Source organism: Lampetra planeri, chromosome 3 (assembly GCF_965212315.1).
Source record: "Lampetra planeri chromosome 3, kcLamPlan1.2.h2, whole genome shotgun sequence".
Taxonomy (NCBI): domain Eukaryota; kingdom Metazoa; phylum Chordata; class Hyperoartia; order Petromyzontiformes; family Petromyzontidae; genus Lampetra; species Lampetra planeri.
The window spans coordinates 13,761,800-13,780,389 of record NC_136109.1 but is presented as its reverse complement, the minus strand read 5'-3'; the positions used below and the strand labels follow the sequence as shown (position 1 = coordinate 13,780,389).

The window sequence follows — 18,590 nt, the reverse complement described above, 5'->3', positions numbered from 1 at the left end:
AAAGAAGTTCAACGTTCATAGCCAACCGTGCTAATCGGAGGTGCATGACGAAGTGGCAGTGAGTGGTCCATTTCCCTGGCTGTCGATGCAATATTTTTACTATATTCCACATGTATGATTAATTTCCCATCATTTACAGAAAGTTATAATTGGTTTATATTACACGTTGCACTGTATTTAAGATTAAACCTGGCTAAGCTGCCCTGCAGACCAGCTCATTTTGTGATAATATCAGGAATATGTCATATGAAGGTGCATGTTATATAATTTTGTATTTGATAGTTTCTCTTTTTTTTTTACACAATTTTATTGAACTTGCCGTGTTGTCTGTTTATATTCTTTGGGATATTTGACGATTAATATATATGGATCTATGCCGCCTTACGAGCCAAAATTTTCAACACAGATGCCTTGCGTGACAAATCAAGATTTCATTTAACAACAAAACTGCCCAGGTCCCACCCATGGGGGTCCTATTCGTGTTTTAACAACATTTTACTAAAGTCACGTAGAAGGGAAATAATAAAGATAAAACATAATAAAATACAATTCTGACGACGTTTCGGCCACAACGCAAGCAGCCGTCCTCAGGTGAAGAACAGGTCTGTCAGACGCTGTCTTTCCGACAGACCTGTTCTTCACCTGAGGACGGCTGCTTGCGTTGTGGCCGAAACGTCGTGAGAATTGTATTTTATTATGTTTTTATTTTATTATTTCCCTTCTACGTGACTTTACCGAATGAACCAAGAAGATGAATCCCTGCAGTCACGAAAGCTTTAAATCAAAATTTAACATTTTACTAGTTTAACACAGCCAATTAGTAAGGTTTGTCACGTAAACAGAACATGACAATTCGTTACTAGTACAGCGCACTGGTGTGTTGGAGAGCAAAGTTATTACAACTAGCTTCATCAGTCGACTGCCTGATGAAGCTCGTTAACAATCGTACATTCCATCCCACCCCCCTTCTTGATGTCACGAATGGTCTCGCCCACCTACAACGGCAAACGTCTGGTCCAATCGCAGCCGCCGTTGCTGGCCAGCCTTTGACCAATGAGAAGAGCGCTCATATGGCCGCTCGTCATGGCGCCAGTGCGGCCGCTGTAGCTTACACCTCCTCCTTAGCGCCAGAGCAAACAACAAGGTGCACAAAGCAGTTGGGTAACGAAAATTTTTTTTCATGCACGCACTTTTATTTAAGAGCATTCTTTTCACCGCAGAATTAATCAAATTTGATGTGCTCAATAAAAGTGGGTGGCTTGCATGAAGAAAATGAAACGTGTCGAAGGAAGCCACCCACTTTTATTGAGCACATGCAATTTGATTAATTCGGGTAAAAAAATTATTTCCTAATTTTTTTTCTTTTGATCGGCAACAATATGGTTAAAACCACAGCACACTACAAACCCACCAATCTTTATTTGGCAAAGCTAAGCTCATTGGCAAGTGATATCTGAACCGGTCCTGGGATCTCCCTTCAACCCATACTGACGATCATAGTGAAGTATGGTCAAACAACCCCCATGACCAACGGCAAGGTTGAGGGTTTCATCCAGCAGTGGATTTACAAATTAGTTATAACTTTATTTGAAGCTTTCGTGACTGCAGGAATCCATACTCTTTGGTTCTTTTGGTAAAGTCACGTAGGTAGAAAAAATAAAACGATAAAAATAATATATCACGACGTTTAGATCGCAACACAAGCGGTCGTCCTCGGGCGTGACTTTAACGAAAGAACCAAAGAGTATAGCGTTATAACTTATCTTAATGCTTATCGCCAAGTCATCGTGACATCCAATTCAAATGAGTCGTGGTAGTGATCATCTTTGGAGGTGGCCCCGATCCAGAAATGTAAAAGCCATTTTCTTCTCTTTGGTTCGAGCATTTGCCTTTCCATGAGACAACCGCTGTAGGAACTCCCAAAAAATGACACGCATTTTTTTGGTTCAATAATAGAAGCTCGTGTACAGGTGGTAAGTGAATTATTGCAGCATAGAATTGTGAGACAAAGTGACAGGTTGGGAAAGCCTTCAAAAAGTAGGGTACGATCATGGCTGGTGATATCCCTGGCAGAACGCTAGACTGAGCCAACCCCGAATTGGCACTTGAACTCTGTCATCCGATGGTGATGATAGCTTGTATTTATACTGGTAGGAACGAAGTGGACCAGACCACCAATAGATTAATGTGTCCGTCTGTCCGTCCGTCCGCCCGCGTCCGTCCGTCCGTGTATCAACATCGCCCCCTACTGCAAACACTTGGCATGACCCTGTCCGACAAGATGGCCGCCCGCTTCCCCTGCGATCTGTGAATTAAACAAGATGGCCGTCGCTTCTGGCGCATCACGGCAAAACTTTAAACTTCGCTTCAAAATTACTTTACTGAAACGCAGCACGTTTTTAAAAAAAATTACTTTACTGAAACGCAGCACGTTTTTTTAACACAGAGACAAGAAACATTTATTAATACAGAGACGAGATACATTTAATCGCCTTATTTGTGCACGAAAAGCACGGCGCGAGGCCTAGTGCGGCAGGCTTCGCGAGGCCTAGTGCGGCAGGCTTATTAACACAGAGATGAAACGCAGCACGTTTATTTAAAAAAAATTACTTTACTGAAACGCAGCACGTTTTTTAACACAGAGACAAGAAACATTTATTAACACAGAGACTAGATACATTTAATCGCCTTATTTGTGCACGAAAAGCACGGCGCGAGGCCTAGTGCGGCAGGCTTCGCGAGGCCTAGTGCGGCAGGCTTCGCAAGGCCTAGTGCAGAAGGTGGTGTTGGGGGGTCTTTAAATCTCACAGCGTTTCTTGTCCAAACAAACACTTTTAATTAACGTAACACTAGAATACAGTAATTTTTTCTTTAACTCCTCTATACCCGGTCGATATCCCTGTACCGGTACTAAGTATTATTCCTACCAGCCCACCCCGCAGGGTCCTGTTTGTATTACTGGTAGCGAGCTTTGCTCCCTTTAGATTTTGTCTCACGCTCTTAATGCAAATACAGCCCTAGGTGCTCAAATGAAATGTTTTTTTAATATATATAAGTGCAGAGACGTAACTTTATACTTATACATGAGTCAGGCCTTACGTCTGCTTCCATTTAAAAATAGATACACTTCATGTACATTTCCGTTGTGATTACAGTATTTGCAAATGTTAAATTGAAAACTAAACAATTTTTACGTCAATTTTATTCCAATTGTGGTATTGGCAACATGTCATAAGATAAATATATTTCCATTTAGAAGTCGAACTAGCAGAACTTCACCCTGTTCCAGAGAACAGCCCTGACAAATTATATCGCAGACCTACTTCTGAGGTCACTTCAGCAGAACAATCCACACTTAGGGCACATTTTTTCGTCAATGCTGCTGTCCTCAGCAGGAGCCTTAATCAACTCTATTAGCAATTCCCACATAAATCACACACGTGTGCATACGAACCCTCATTGTAATGCCCTGCAAAGATCGTTGAATATCACTCTAATTGTTGTTTTACTCAGAGCTGACACTTCGCCAAATGAAGTGAAAAAGTAAATTCATGTTATAGGGATTTTTAAAAATAATTATTGTGTGCACTAATGCCCAGGCTGAGACTATCCATTCACTACCTGTGATAACACAGTTATTTACAGGTGCTTATCCGGATTCCAACCCTGGATCTCGACAACAGTCCCATACATAGCATGCGCAGTAACAAGGGAAGGGGGCACAGAAATTCCACGGGCAGAAGCCCGAACACACAGAGCTCATGGTTTGAGGGAAGGGGAAAAAATTAACCCGTAAAAACAAAGTTTTTCACTATAAATCCTTTATATGCGTGGCATCGGTTTTATTTTATTATTCATTTCTGTTTTTCTTGAGTAAGAGTTTCATTTTTATCACATTGGTATTTTAAATTAAATATGAATTATTTTTTTTCCTAAAAAGTGGAAAATTTTGGGAAAAAAATTTCACGAAAATAAATTGTCACGCACAACGAGTCTGTGTGCAAAATGTCAGCTCGATTGGATCACGGGAAGTGGGTTAAAAAACGACCGAAAGATTTGCACGGTCCTAAGCAAGCAAGTAAGTGAACTTAATATAAAGGATTTAAAAAGTGGGCTCACTGCCATACTCGCGTATGGACTGCGAACGGGTACATAGTTTATTTTTATATCTATGGGGATGACATCATTTCATTAAAACGTTACTTTTCAGTGTTCCAACATAGTAATTAGCAACAATCAGGCCATTAAAAATAGCAAATTTGTTTGTCAGAACGTGTTAATTTGGTCTATAGTCTATTGTATTACACTAATAACTCAAAGTGCGGGGGGGGGGGACATAAAAAGTATGCAGTGCAAATCATTTTAATAGCCATATATTGTTTGAGCACAGCCATAAAGACACGCATCAGTTGGATATAAACCAGGCATTCTGTGCCAAACAACTTTGCTTTAAAGCTGTTTGTTTGGCATTGCTTATGGAATAAAGTTTGACATATTTAAAACATGCGGTGCATTAGCGGGTTACTTGTGTATTGACTGATGCACTCTCAGATACCAGGGCCTCGTGACGCATGAAGTGGTACGTGGATGACTTTCGTAGTTTTAACTAAGACGTTACGATGCAGGCATGACCACGTCTGGCATATTTTAGAATTTGTGCAGAGCTCTTATGACTACGAGAGCTCTGATTTGCACAGTTGGCTAAGTACGGTGCGACATAAGTTCTACATACATACTCATAGCTCACGCCCTGCTCAAATCTGCCCTCGTACAATTTCACAGTAAACCACAGAGACTGAATTGCACTCAGAACCCAGAAGACAATTAAAACCAGCCACGAGCCTTTGGACTTTTAGCAAGTGCCTCTGCATGTGGCCCCCATACATCTCGCTCTCCTGCTGGCAGTGCACTCACGCGCTGACTGGACCCATTGACTTGAGGTTAAGGGTCCACGTGAGTGTTGTAGAGATGCCCTGAATTATGTCACCCGCTGACTGGTCATGGGCTGGAGCAATGTTCGATGTGGTTGATAGACCCCATCCCTACCACTGCTGGCCAAGCTTCTCCTAATCGTACGCTTTCCTCACTAGCCCCTGCTAAAGAGAGCTCTGTAAATCGTGTGCAGATTAATTGAGCTACACAATATAAATGCACAAAAGTGGCTTTGTACAGAGATCCATGCGGATCCAGATGAATTATTGATAATTTGCATTATGCTCAAGTGTGAAAGTTACCATTTATGACAATACATACACCAATACATCTTTAACAGAACATTACAAAAATCCCAGCAAGCTTTGCATGTCCAGATGACATTTTAATTGCACGTGTTCTGTACACAGCCTTGCCATAGCCACCAGCTCAAAGGAGCCGGGGCTGGTACGCTAGGATTTTTACTGTTTCGCTGTCAAAGACACCTAATTGCCTGTATATCATGTTGCCTAGACCGTCGAATAACTCTAAAGTACTTGAATGTGATTATAACATACGCATTTGCTTTGTTACTTGAAAATGTGCAAAAGTATTACTGTTGTGGCATTACTCAGATGTGCAAACGCACCGCATGGTAACCTTTTACAGGTGTAGTGACAGAATGGGTCACTACGGCACGTAGCACGGTTGCTGGCAGAAAGGGGCATATGAGGACGTAGCAGCCCGGCCGGCTAACAGGGCACGTGATAGGACGGGGTAAGGGATGTGGGCCAAAGGTGACCGAGGGGACACGTGGGGTATCATCCAGATCCTTCTGGTAGGTTCCAGAAGGGGGCGTTGCCAAGGGCGGAGCTAGGCCACGCCCGGGGGGCATAAAAAGGAAGTCCTGAGGCTGGATCAGGGCTGTCTGTCGTTGGAATGGAACCCATCATGCTGCGTCTTCGTCTCCGACGTCGTGGGTCAGGCAGCGTGCCGGCTACCCTGACCCGGTTGTAGTTATCCCCTATGTGAACAAGTGTCTAAAGTATAGAATAAACGTATGTTGCCTCCTACGACTAGTGTGTCTCTAAGTAACCCACTACACAGGAAAACAAAATACCGTACCGTGCTCTCAAGACGGGCTGCCAGCATGTTGAGGGTGCTATCTGCAGCTGTGCTGGGGGGGTCGAGCAGCATTGCGGTTTCCATTCACGTCCTCCACAGGTCTGGCGAAGAGCGGTGGATGTTGAAGAGGTTTCTCGTGGGTTTTTCCTCCCCGCCAGAGTTTTCCCGTCCTGCCAGGCCTGTTCTCAAATGACTTGTGGCCAAACCACACCTGCTGCGACGATAACTCGGAAATCCACTCATCGTAAACGGCTGCTCTTCACGTGCCAACTCTCGCTCATGCCTGTGCCTTTATGGTTTAAGCAGCAGCTTGGATTAACGATTCCACTGGAGGATAATGTCCTGCGGTCATCTTTCTGGTATGTTTTAATTCATGACGTTTTATAAAGTGAAAATGGATTTGGTTACCAAAATTTTTAAATCGTGGCATAATTTTTTTTTCAAGATCTAATATAATTAGATATATATATAAACCAGATTGGTCGAACACAAGTCTTGGCAAAGCAATGACGTTGTGGGACTTTTGCTTGCTGAGTAATAAGATGCCTACACGGGTAGCAGTACAGCAAGTATGTTGCATCTTTGTGGAGCCATTTACAGTACCTTATAAAAACATAACTATACGGGCAGTCCTCGGCTTACGAACCTAATACGTTCACACACACAGACATGCCACTAAGTGACGGTGACGTCGCCACGTGCCAGGTCAGGTGCACTTTGAGTGCCACGTGAAGTGTCGAAGGCTTGCTGACAAGAGGATGTCTCGGGACAGACCCAGCAGGTGCCATGGGGTTGACTGACTGAGATGACCGGTAGATGCACACCAGCTGAGTCGACCTAGGGGAGGCCCAGGACCGGTTCACATCGTCACTGGGTGTTGGCCCTGAGCGGGAATCGAACCCGGGTCGCCGGATTCATAGCGCAGCGCACTAACCGCTACGCCACTGTTCCCCAACTACCTCTCCTCACGCACAATCGCACACTCACTTTCACACACACACACACACACCTGTGCACACACAAACACTCACTTTCACACACACACACACACCTGTGCACAGACACTCACTTTCATACACATACACACACCTTTGTGCACACACTCACTTTCACATACACACACATCTGTGTGCACACAAACACTCACTTTCACACACACACCTGTGTGCACACACTCACTTTCACACACACACACCTGTGCACACACAAACACTCATTTTCACATACACACACAAACACTCATTTACACACACACACACCTGTGCGCACACAAACACTCACTTTCACACACACACACCTGTGCACACACAAACACTCACTTTCACACACACACACACACAAACACTCACTTTCACACACACCTAGGCCGACTCATTTACATCTCATGGAGGATCGCTCTGAACAAAATAGTTACGCGTTTTAGTTTGCAAGTGCCAAGTTCGTGTTTTAAGTCAATGTTACTTTTCCATACATCATGGAAGCTGGTTCGTAAGTACGGGCGTTCGTAGGTCGATGAATGCCTTCATCTAAATAGAACGTATAAAGCGTCTAACAGGAAAGTCTCAAGATGCTGTAGAAGGCAAACTCTTTACAAGTACACGTAAAATAAAACCTATTATAAAAACCCGGCGTTCCGTTTGTTTTTCCATCAACGAAATTAGAAGAGCCTTTCAGAAGTCCTGAATAATAAACTCCTTTAAAAAGTTTTTTTTTAAACAACGGTTTTATTTTAAAGTGCACTAAAAAGAAAATATAGGACAACGGGAAGTGGACGACATCTTGATCACAAGAGACACGTAGCGCCTGCTTCTTGGGCGAGGCGATCCCAGAGTTTAGGGACGGTGGCGTTTTTGAGCTACCCAAATAAATATTTCATTAATAAGCCGTCCAAACAAATTGTTAATTGCTTTTAAAGAGCCAATTAATTGATGAATTGATGCCGATTTTGATAGAGGCATGCATTGTCACCGGATCTGAGTACGTGTGCAAAATGTGGAATTCATTGGACAACAGGAAGTAGACTACATTTTGATTACAATATTGACCACGACAAACATAGGAGTCAAGTGAAGTAAAACCGTTGAAAAAAGTTATAGAAAGTGCCCCTCCAGATGTGTAGGTAAAAAGTTGATCCAACAGGTTTACAACAATTGTCGACCCTTCCCCCCAAACGTTTTTTTTACTCCCCCCCCCCCCCTCCAAAAATAAACGTATTTTGTAGGCATATATGCCTACACACCCTACATACAATAGTAGTATCTGCATCCATGGGGGGGGGGGGGAGAGGACATCAGTGGGGGCGAGGCGCAAGACGCCCTCTGAAGGAGCTAGAATAAGGCGGCCATAGACTGCCGAAATTCTGGTCAAATAAAAAAAAAACTTGATGTGGGCAAATCGAGTAGCAATGTTACGCATACATTGTGCACAAGCCTTTTCAGACACCACAACACTCATGCAAATAATCACTAATGTACTGCAACATCGGTCGTTTTAAGCAGCAAACGGAATGAGAGAATGGATTGTGGTTTGGATGGCCCTGGGAAAGTTTTGTGTTCGGCAAACAGGTGGCAGTGGCCCATCCCCGTAGCGCAAAAACGCAAAATCGTGGCTCACCTATCGATCATACTTTTGCCTTGAAAACACTTAGAACATTTACATAAACAGTTTTCAATTTACCGGTGAACAATTACCTATTAGCAGATACTCACAATAAAAAGGGGTTCATTTGCAGTGCAATAGCTATTGCTATTATTACACGTGTTTGTCCAGGAATAATACAACCAAAAGTCCATTTGTGAGAGCTCTTTCATGTTTTCTGGATTGCTTTTCGATGAGTGGTGGTTGCCCTGGCTGGCCTCCTGAAATAATTACCACTGGCAAACCTCCCCGTTTCAACTGCGCCTTTGTACTGTGTCGTGCGTTTTCAGTAAAATATTAATTATGCTACCCCCATAGTTTACAATTATGAATAAGAACACGCACCAAGGTAAAACCCCAGGTGGCAAATGAATGCCATTCATGCATGCTTCTACATAAAGGTATTTCAAAATAATAGCTTTCTTTGTGGACAAAGTACATTCACGTGCCTTGTAAACAGTGTGGCAAAGTTTGTGTGTGCCACGGTGGTGAGATGTTAACTTTCTTGCCTGCTATGCAGGAGGTCGTGGGTTCAATATTTGGAGTTTGCATGTTTTTCAAATAGAGGCGTGGATTTTTCTCTGGGTCCTCCGGATTTCCCCCTCCACATTTAGAAACATGCGCTTAAGACTATTTGGTTACTATAAATGTCGACTTCGTTGAGCTATCATTTGTGGCCAGGTCGCTTCTGAAAAAGAGCTATATAGTGGGCCTTATAATTTAGGTTTTTTTACATATCTCAAAGAGAAATGTCCCCATCGGGAATAAAAATCATGTGCACCTGGTGAACATGTAAAACAAATTATATTCCTAAATTACATGCATGGCAATCCACTGTTGACATCACTGTATGAATCCATTGTTGGATGAAGGCCTCCTCACACTTGGTAGTGGCAGGGTTTTTTTTTACCATACGTCACCACACCGTTTGACGTGAGTTGAGTCAGGAGGACCCCACAAAAGAAGGTATCACATAATTACTCCTGATATACCACCAATTGATCACTCTTTTCGGACACGGCGGGGGGGGGGGTTACATTTTCCCACGTGGCCCTGCTACAGAGAAATGTTTGTCGCGTGGCAATCAAACGGGCGGTAGTGGCTATGCACTTGGTCTGTAATCCAGCAGTTTCGGGGCGTCGAGGTCACCATACCGTGGCCCGCCAGGAAAGAGATAGCAGTACAGCAAATTGATTAATCTCCATCTGTGTCCACCTTAATGGGGACAGAGTGTAGCCCCCCCCGCCCCTTGCCTGCGTGGGTTTTCTCCGGGGACTCCGGATTCCTCCCACGAGTATAATCAAGCATTAATGGAGCTGGCCAAACATCAAAACGTATGGGCACAGAGCTTGGGAGATTGTTGTTCTGGCTGCCTCTGCTCGTCTATGGTTTCTCGAGCCTCTGAATCTACAGAAAACTGTGTGCTTTACACATTCTAACTTTAACTTTTAACCTATTTTTTTATTATCAGTGGTGAAAGTTACGAAAAAAAAGTTAAAACCTCATTCAAAGTGTACATCTCTTTGTGCAGAAATTAGTGACGAGGCTGGGAGCATACATTCCCTGCACGAAATATCTTGATTTCATCATGCCCACGATTAGAACCCAGATTCTCAGTGGCGCTGAGTCGGCGTCGTGAAAAATACGTGAGTGCTGTGGTGAATACGAATTCAAACTATCTCTATGATACAAGCATTTGATAATAAAAAAATGTGCATGGTTTGCCTTAACTAGATTCAACACGTGTGCGTGTAAATGATGATAGAAATCGTGGATACTTTTTTATCCCTGCCAAAAGACAGGCAAAGAGCTGAGTATAACTTGGACTGTGTATCGGTTTTATTAACTACAGGCTTTACGGGAAATCCTTGCAAGACAGACTCAGTGATCTCATGTTGGGTTCCCGACGTTATTACTTTCGAAGCTCGTGGAGACATTGTTTCTTAACCTTTCAAAAAACAATCCAGCATATGCTTTATTTAAACGATTACTTAAGTCGTGGTGGATGTGTAAGCGCACTGTACTACAATCCAAGTTGTTGAATGCTGGCTATAAACATAGTAACAGTCGCAAACAATATCTGAACCTGGTGTGGGATATCCCTAGGTTGGCTCAGCTTAAAATGGGTTCCCAGCAATGTGTAAATACATCTGGTTGGGATTCCTTGCATGTCCCATTGTGTAGCTGTGTACAGCGTCAACCTTAATAGGAGCTCACTAAGCGCTACGTTTAATCAAAAATTTTACTTCTGATATTGATATTGTATGTGCATTCAGAGGGTCTCAGCTCTTGACGAAGTACAAATATGCCCGTCTTTGCCACCTGTCCGAAACGTGTAGAGCATTTTTTTACGATCTTTTCTGACCTCCGACTGGCATTTCCCACTGCAGAAGCGTCTTGCAGTGCTACTTTCATCATGTTTTCTCGGCCTGTCGTGTCTTCAATTATTTTCTCAATCGCAAAGTGTTTGAGATGCCAATTAAGCACGAAATATATGTAAACCATTTTCCTTAGCCTCATTAAAAGCATTTTTCCAATAGTCTAAAGACCTAAAGTTATTTTAATTTATGGTAATATCTTAAATGGCCTTTAAACAAATATGTATACACAATATAATCGATGGAATAAGAATATAACTGCGTCCCTAACATGTGCTCATGGCCCATTCATAAACACATTGACCAGAAGACATTCACAGGCAGAGTTTATCATCATACAGATTTGCTGTAAGTGCCCTGGTCATTGCATAAGTTGTGAGTCAAAGAGAACACACGCTGAAAGTCAACATGTTTGGCATTATTCATTGTCATCACAACTTGGCTTCAACATCTCTCTGCAAAATATAGGAAATAAATACTAAAAGTAATGGCAGTGCCTTTAACTGTTTGATCACACGTTCAGATTCGGGGTTTCCTTTTAGTTATGTTTTTTTTATCGAGTAAATAAATTTGGGCTATGACACTAGCATACAGTACATTGTTGAACATGCGTTTTAATGTCTACTACAAAGCAGACAGAATGACTTTGTAATTAACCACAGATGTTGCTGCCCGAGACTGAGTTGGGATGCTCTCATTTCAATTTTCAGTCTTCATCCATAAACAGTGGGAGTTAAGCAATGGCCTCTCTTCTTGGTGTGCTATTGAGAAGGGTCATTGCCAGAAATGTCGCCTATAATATATTTTAACTTTCAAGGCAGTGTTGTTTATGAACGTGTTAAGATATAAAACATGTTTAGTGCTTCGGTTCAGTCCAAGTTATTTCAAGAAATTAACTGTCTTTTTGATGTGGTAAATGTTTATACATTTATGATTTGATTGAAATGCTGCACTGAAATGTTTATTTTTCAATAAAAATGTACAGAGGCATAGAGCAGTGATGAATGATTCCTTATACAGATGGATGCATCTGAAAATAATAGGATGTAAGGAGTGAAGTTGATGAATTTACATCAATTAATAGTTCTTTGTTTCACCAGATAACAACTTTCCGTGATTGTGTAGTATTGTTGCTTTTACAAGAAAGGCAAAGCTAATCAAGTTAGATGCACAGATGTTCCACAGTGGATAATAAACGTAATTTATCTCGCTTAATCAAGTTGAAACATAATAATGACAATGTTTAATTTTATATAGAACTGTGCATGTAAACTGCATCTCAGAATTGCCGAGGAACCACAGAAAAGCTGGAAGGCAGCTCGGCAGTGAGCCGGTGCCAATAATTGCCCAAGCTCTACGGCCCTCTACATTCAGATGTTTTCAGCCAATCAATGAGAGTGAATAACACGTGGGAGGAAACAGGAGCAGCTGGGGAAAATACCCATGTTTGTGTGGGGGCAACACCGTATCCCATAGAAAAGGAAGAGATGGAGATTAGTTCACACTTTGTACCACATTCGCCTGGCGCTAGCCGGGGTATGGCACATCAATGCCCACAGGAAGGAAGTTTCACAACATTTGTGCGAATCACCAACCCTAACCTCCACAGGTGTGCACCACCACCACCGCCCGGCCAAATTATGGCAAAAAAAGAGCTGTCAGATTGAGTAGAAATTAACTTCACGTTATATATTGAGTCACATTATTGACAAAATTATCCTGAAGCATGCTTCACCAGAACAGAGCTGACTAGAGAGGGGGGTGGGGGGAGGTGCAAAAGGGGAAAATTTCCCCAAGCCGCACACTCACAAAAAAGCCCCCATGTCGGGCCTATTTTTGTTGCATATGATTAAGGGGGCTCTTCGTGACATTCTGAGCCTCGAGAAATAGACATACTGTATGTTAAATCCTTATTTCACACCGGGGAATATCAGGTCTTTCATTTAGCGAGGTCATACGTTTTATGGCAACGAACATCTTAGCAGCCTTTCCAAATGTTTGAACTCCTGTGCATACTGACTGCGTGATGCATGCTCCTGTTTCCAGACCCGACCACGAATGCAAAATTTCACCAACCTCAGCGACAATTTTAAATCTCACGCATTGCACGGGCATGAAAGTAGTTGATTTCCACCTCCCCTGGGCGTACAGCACCTTACGCTACAGCCAGAAAAATGCCACAATAGCCAAAAGCAGTCCCAGTTCCCACCAGAGACCAATCAAACATATTTTCCAACTTGACAGCTCCGCAATGCACAAGGGTACACTACTGATGTTGCACCATACGGGGGCTCTCCAGCAAATATAAACCATGCGCTGGAGTTCTATGTTTACCACCGTTACCATGGGGTGTTTCATGAAAGCGCAGGGGATGGAGCAAAGTCGGAGTAGGGTGGTGGCTCGTCAGGGTTACAAAGCAGGGTTCATAGCTGCAGAGGCCAGCATGTGGCACCGTGGGGTTGGATGTACTTGGGCTCTTTATCTGCGGTCATTATTGTTGTGCCTCCCAGTAGCTGTTGGCCAACAATGATTTCTGCTCTTTCTCCCAAACTCATTTTACAGTGATTCATGATTTTCTGTACAATACGCCCACTGTAAACATAAATTATTGTATACATATGTTGCTGTTCTGAAGGTCATTAACCATGTCAGTGTTCAATAGAGACAGGTCAATTCTTTTTATTTTCAGCGACATAAATTTGTATTACTTTTGACTGTGAGGTCCATGATATGTTTAGGTTGTTTGGCAATGATGTCCAATCTTTCCACCCACGTGCTGGGAGCTTTTTTAGGAAGCGAATTATTGGGAGGGAGCTACAGTACTTCAGGAACTGAATTGGTAAGTTCAGTTCCAAAAGAAGCACCTAGCGTGTGGATGGAAACGTCGGACATCATGCCGAACAACACGCGGTACAACCCGAAAAACACATCGCATAGCGATACGGCACAGCCGTGAAAACCTACACAGTACTTTAAGCATAGACACTGATGGTTGTAGGTCATGGGGGTGTGACGCACACTTCATCATGTTCGACAGTGAAGGTTGCTATGGGGCAGGGGTTGGCAACCAAAATAACAAGAATATCCATTATTTTAGAAGTCGGTAAAAAAAACCCGGAATATTTAAAGAGCCGCAATGCGTGTGAATAACGTTACAAAGCAGGCCTTAAAGAGCCATAGGTTGCGGACCCCTGGTATAGGGGTTATACCGTTATACCAATCACTAATGGGGTTAAATTACAAATTAGTATAACTTTTGCTTTGCAGTGCACCATCGTCACCAATTATACAGTAAATAAATTGTGACAATGACTTGAACAGAATGTATTTATTCAAACGCAATGAACAAGTTCACTTTCATAACGCCTCCAGTCTATACGAAGCCACATCATTCGATCCAAGAGCCTTAGTTATTGCCTGCACCACGGTTGCCTGCACCACGGTTCTGACGCAGGCATGAATCACATCATGACACCCAACCACCTCCACTTATTTCATGGCATATCAGCACTTAAGCTCATCCCAATTAGTTTGAGTCTACCATTTTACCAGCAAATGCACACGGTAAAAAAAAACCACGAAAAATTTCACAACTAAAATAATACAAAAATTACTATCAGCAAAATCAACATTGAAGATGTATCAAAACATGTAAGTTTCTGTGATCGTTACGGGATATTGTTCCTCTGTGGCGGTCGCCAGTAGCGCCAGCCGATCCACACGGACCACACTCACCTCCCGGCAAAGTGCCTGAAATCGACAAGGGCCATTCTGAGACACGGCGCGGAGACTCGGTCAGCTGCACGCCCGGCAGTATCGAAGACGAGTGGAGGAACAATTGGGCGAGAACGCCCTCGTCCCGAATATACACCTCGTCGTTGCTTCTTCCTTCCATCTGCCTGAAAGTTCACTGCCCCGTCAGTCGTGGGCTGTTTGGCTACCTAACACGATCTGAGAACTGGCCACGATTGCAGGACCAATCGCCCATTCCACAAACTGAAAAATTAACGAATTGCCTAAATGTGACTGTGACGAGTGACACCAACCAGAGGTGTGGACTCGAGTCATGTGACTTGGACTCGAGTCAGACTCGAGTCATGAATTTGATGACTTGCGACTCGACTTGGACTTGCATAACAATGACTTTGTCCCACCTATGAGATGTGGACTCGAGTCATGTGACTTGGACTCGAGTCAGACTCGAGTCATGAATTTGATGACTTGCGACTCGACTTGGACTTGCATAACAATGACTTTGTCCCACCTATGAGATGTGGACTCGAGTCATGTGACTTGGACTCGAGTCAGACTCGAGTCATGAATTTGATGACTTGCGACTCGACTTGGACTTGCATAACAATGACTTTGTCCCACCTATGAGATGTGGACTCGAGTCATGTGACTTGGACTCGAGTCAGACTCGAGTCATGAATTTGATGACTTGCGACTCGACTTGGACTTGCATAACAATGACTTTGTCCCACCTATGAGATGTGGACTCGAGTCATGTGACTTGGACTCGAGTCAGACTCGAGTCATGAATTTGATGACTTGCGACTCGACTTGGACTTGCATAACAATGACTTTGTCCCACCTCTGACACCAACAGTGGAAGGCATCATCGTGAGCGATCTCGCTCGCTGAGAGTATTCTCCGAAACCACAACTGGCAATGACTGGACTTAAAGCTTTCGTGACTGCATGAATTAATATTCTTGGGTCTTTCGGTAAAGTCACGTAGGTAGGTTCAAAGAGAGGTTCAAAGCACCTATCTACGTGATGGCATTGACTCCTTGTGTCCAGAAGCCAGCGGCTGGATTTTTTTGCACGCATGTTGAACTTCTTTCGCACCATATGTAGCCAACCGTGCTAATCGGAGGTGCAGCGGAAGAGCAACAAATGAAACACACACAAAAAACAGTTCTAAAGAAATTAATTTTCAATCTAGATGATTTAAAAGTGCAAAACTCCAGTGGCTTCCGAATATCGGAAGAGGCGTTCCAGACGGCCGCCGTAAAAGCGCGTCTGAAAGCACGCGATGCGGTGACCATTATTGTTCGATGGTTATCCATACAAAGAAAATACAATTTCGTGTATTCCAAAAGTAATGTAAGCAATGTTTATTTTAATCCTGCTTGTAAGTAGCGTATTTTTACAACGTATATGTTTTAATGCGTCTCGTCAACTTTCCCAAAAACAATAAACCAAAAATTCACGACGTATCGATCACAACACAAGCGGTCGGTTATTATTTTGTATTAATGATTCATTAGTTTTATTAATTTAATTTTCTATCTACGTGACTCTACCGAAAGAACCAAAGAATATGAATTCCTGCAGTCACGAAAGTTTTCAGTCAACATTGCCCAAGTAACTTTTATGCAAATAAATGGCACTTATTCGGATTTGTTTTTTTTAAGTGAAGTGGGGATGGAACGCCGGTGTGGGGGGCGGGGGGGGGCACGAGACGAGTCATTGCGACGTCTCACGTGAGGGGGGCGGTGGGGGGGCACGAGACGAGTCATTGCGACGTCTCACGTGAGGGGGGGGGGGGCACGAGACGAGTCATTGCGACGTCTCACGTGGGGGGGGGGGCACGAGACGAGTCATTGCGACGTCTCGCGTGTCGGGGGGGGGAGGCACGAGACGAGTCATTGCGACGTCTCGCGTGTCGGGGGGGGGGGGGGCACGAGACGAGTCATTGCGACGTCTCGCGTGTCGGGGGGGGGAGGCACGAGACGAGTCATTGCGACGTCTCGCGTGTCGGGGGGGGGAGGCACGAGACGAGTCATTGCGACGTCTCGCGTGTCGGGGGGGGGGGGCACGAGACGAGTCATTGCGACGTCTCGCGTGTCGGGGGGGGGGGAGGCACGAGACGAGTCATTGCGACGTCTCACGCGCTGGAGCGCTGCAGGAGTGGGCCAAGGAACAGCGTTGTTGAGCTCAGCTGGGAACTGACTGTGTTGTATGTTGGGTGGGGGGGGAGTTCGTGGGAGGCTGTGGGGTGGAGGTGGAGGGAGGCTGCGGGGTGGAGGGGGGAGTGGGTGGGCGTGTGGGTTAAGATGCACGGGGATGGGACGGGGTGGGGTGTACGTGTTGGGGGTGGCTGTGATATTCTAGGGCAAGCGGAGAATTGAGGCAGTCAAACTGCAGGATCTTGAGAACGCAACAGGCGAAACCAGAGCCCCGGGTGAAGCCACCCCAGTGGTCCACCCCACGACAAAATCAGAGTTTGAGAGGCAGCAAACCACTGCGTGTGTTATCAACCAACGCGTAAGCACGTCCACACCACAACCCCAGGTTCTCTTGGAGGAAGCCCGGGCAGCGCGTACATCAAGCGAGAGGACTTGAGGGAGCTCCTCTTGCACGTTGATGAAGACGATGGGCGATGCGAGGAGGGTCTCGCTGCTCCTGTGCGCGCTCTGCGTCGGCGCTTGGGCACGCGTGGACCTGCAATGTAAGAGCCGCCGCTGCTACTGCTGCTGCACCACACTCTGCACTGAACCAGAGCATCCCGTAACCTCTCCGTACACACACACACAGCATATTGATGTACAGGTTGGTTCGCTTGTCTTGTGACGCAACATTGAAACTTAATATTTTTGAAGCAGGGCTTTATTTAAAACCGAAATTAATTTGCAAAGGAACAGCAATGTTCGGGGTCAATTAATTGGGGGTCGCAACACATATGGACCATCACCCTGTACAATACACAGTCATTGATGGATGAATGTTGACGCGCATTAACTCGATTGTACGCGATTGTGGTTGTGACCTCTTCGCTATTAAGCACGCGTATTTACGCCGGCTTAGCAACACACTGGTGCGCAAAAGCCATTTTAAAAAAATGTATTTTGCTTTAACATTCCCTTGTGGATCACTTGGCATTTGCCGGAGTGAACTTTTCAAAGTTGTCTTTGTACTTTCCTCTCGGCGCAATTGTCTTGCCAAGTCATCCGCATGCATGGCGCTTGGCGTGGAAGAGCTGCAGTCTCCATGTTAATCGGTTTCAATCACGGCCACACACACACGGACATATAGTTCTTCTTCTTGGTTCTTTCGGTAAAGTCACGTAGAATGGAAGTAATAAAATAATAAAAATAAAACATAATAAAATAATTCTCACGACGTTTCGGCCACAACGCAAGCAGTCGTCATCAGGTGAAGAATGAAACACCACCAAGCTTGGAGCGTATATTTAAGCTGGGTTGGAGGGGGGGAGGTGGGAAGAAGACATATTGTTCTTACTATACGCATGCGATTAGCAATGTCGTAGAAACAATGTGTTCCTGAGATTTGACAAATAGCAAAAGGGGCTACTGTTAACGCGGGCAGCTTTGATCTCTGCGAACGCTGGCTTTAAATGTCCCGAGTAAACATACACAAGCAATTATTCAAAAACCTCAAACTCAGCAATTGCATCATGCGCTGGTAATTACAGCAGTTAGGGTAATCGTTTATAAAGCTCTGCATTAGGTACAGCTTAAAGAACCTTAGTTTTGACATTTTCCTACTCTTTTAAAAAATATATAAACCTTCA

At 44.1% G+C, this 18,590-nt stretch overlaps 1 protein-coding gene across 1 annotated transcript in view; it reads left to right on the top strand.

The window, feature by feature from the left end:
- Positions 1 to 17,193: 17,193 nt before the first annotated feature.
- LOC144738339 (thrombospondin-3-like) overlaps positions 17,194 to 18,590 on the top strand; it is a 75,880-nt gene continuing 74,483 nt past the window's right edge. The window contains exon 1 of the mRNA XM_078621387.1: positions 17,194 to 17,507. Coding sequence (XP_078477513.1) covers positions 17,423 to 17,507 — 85 coding nt within the window. The 5' untranslated portion in view covers positions 17,194 to 17,422. The remainder of the gene's footprint in view (positions 17,508 to 18,590) is intronic.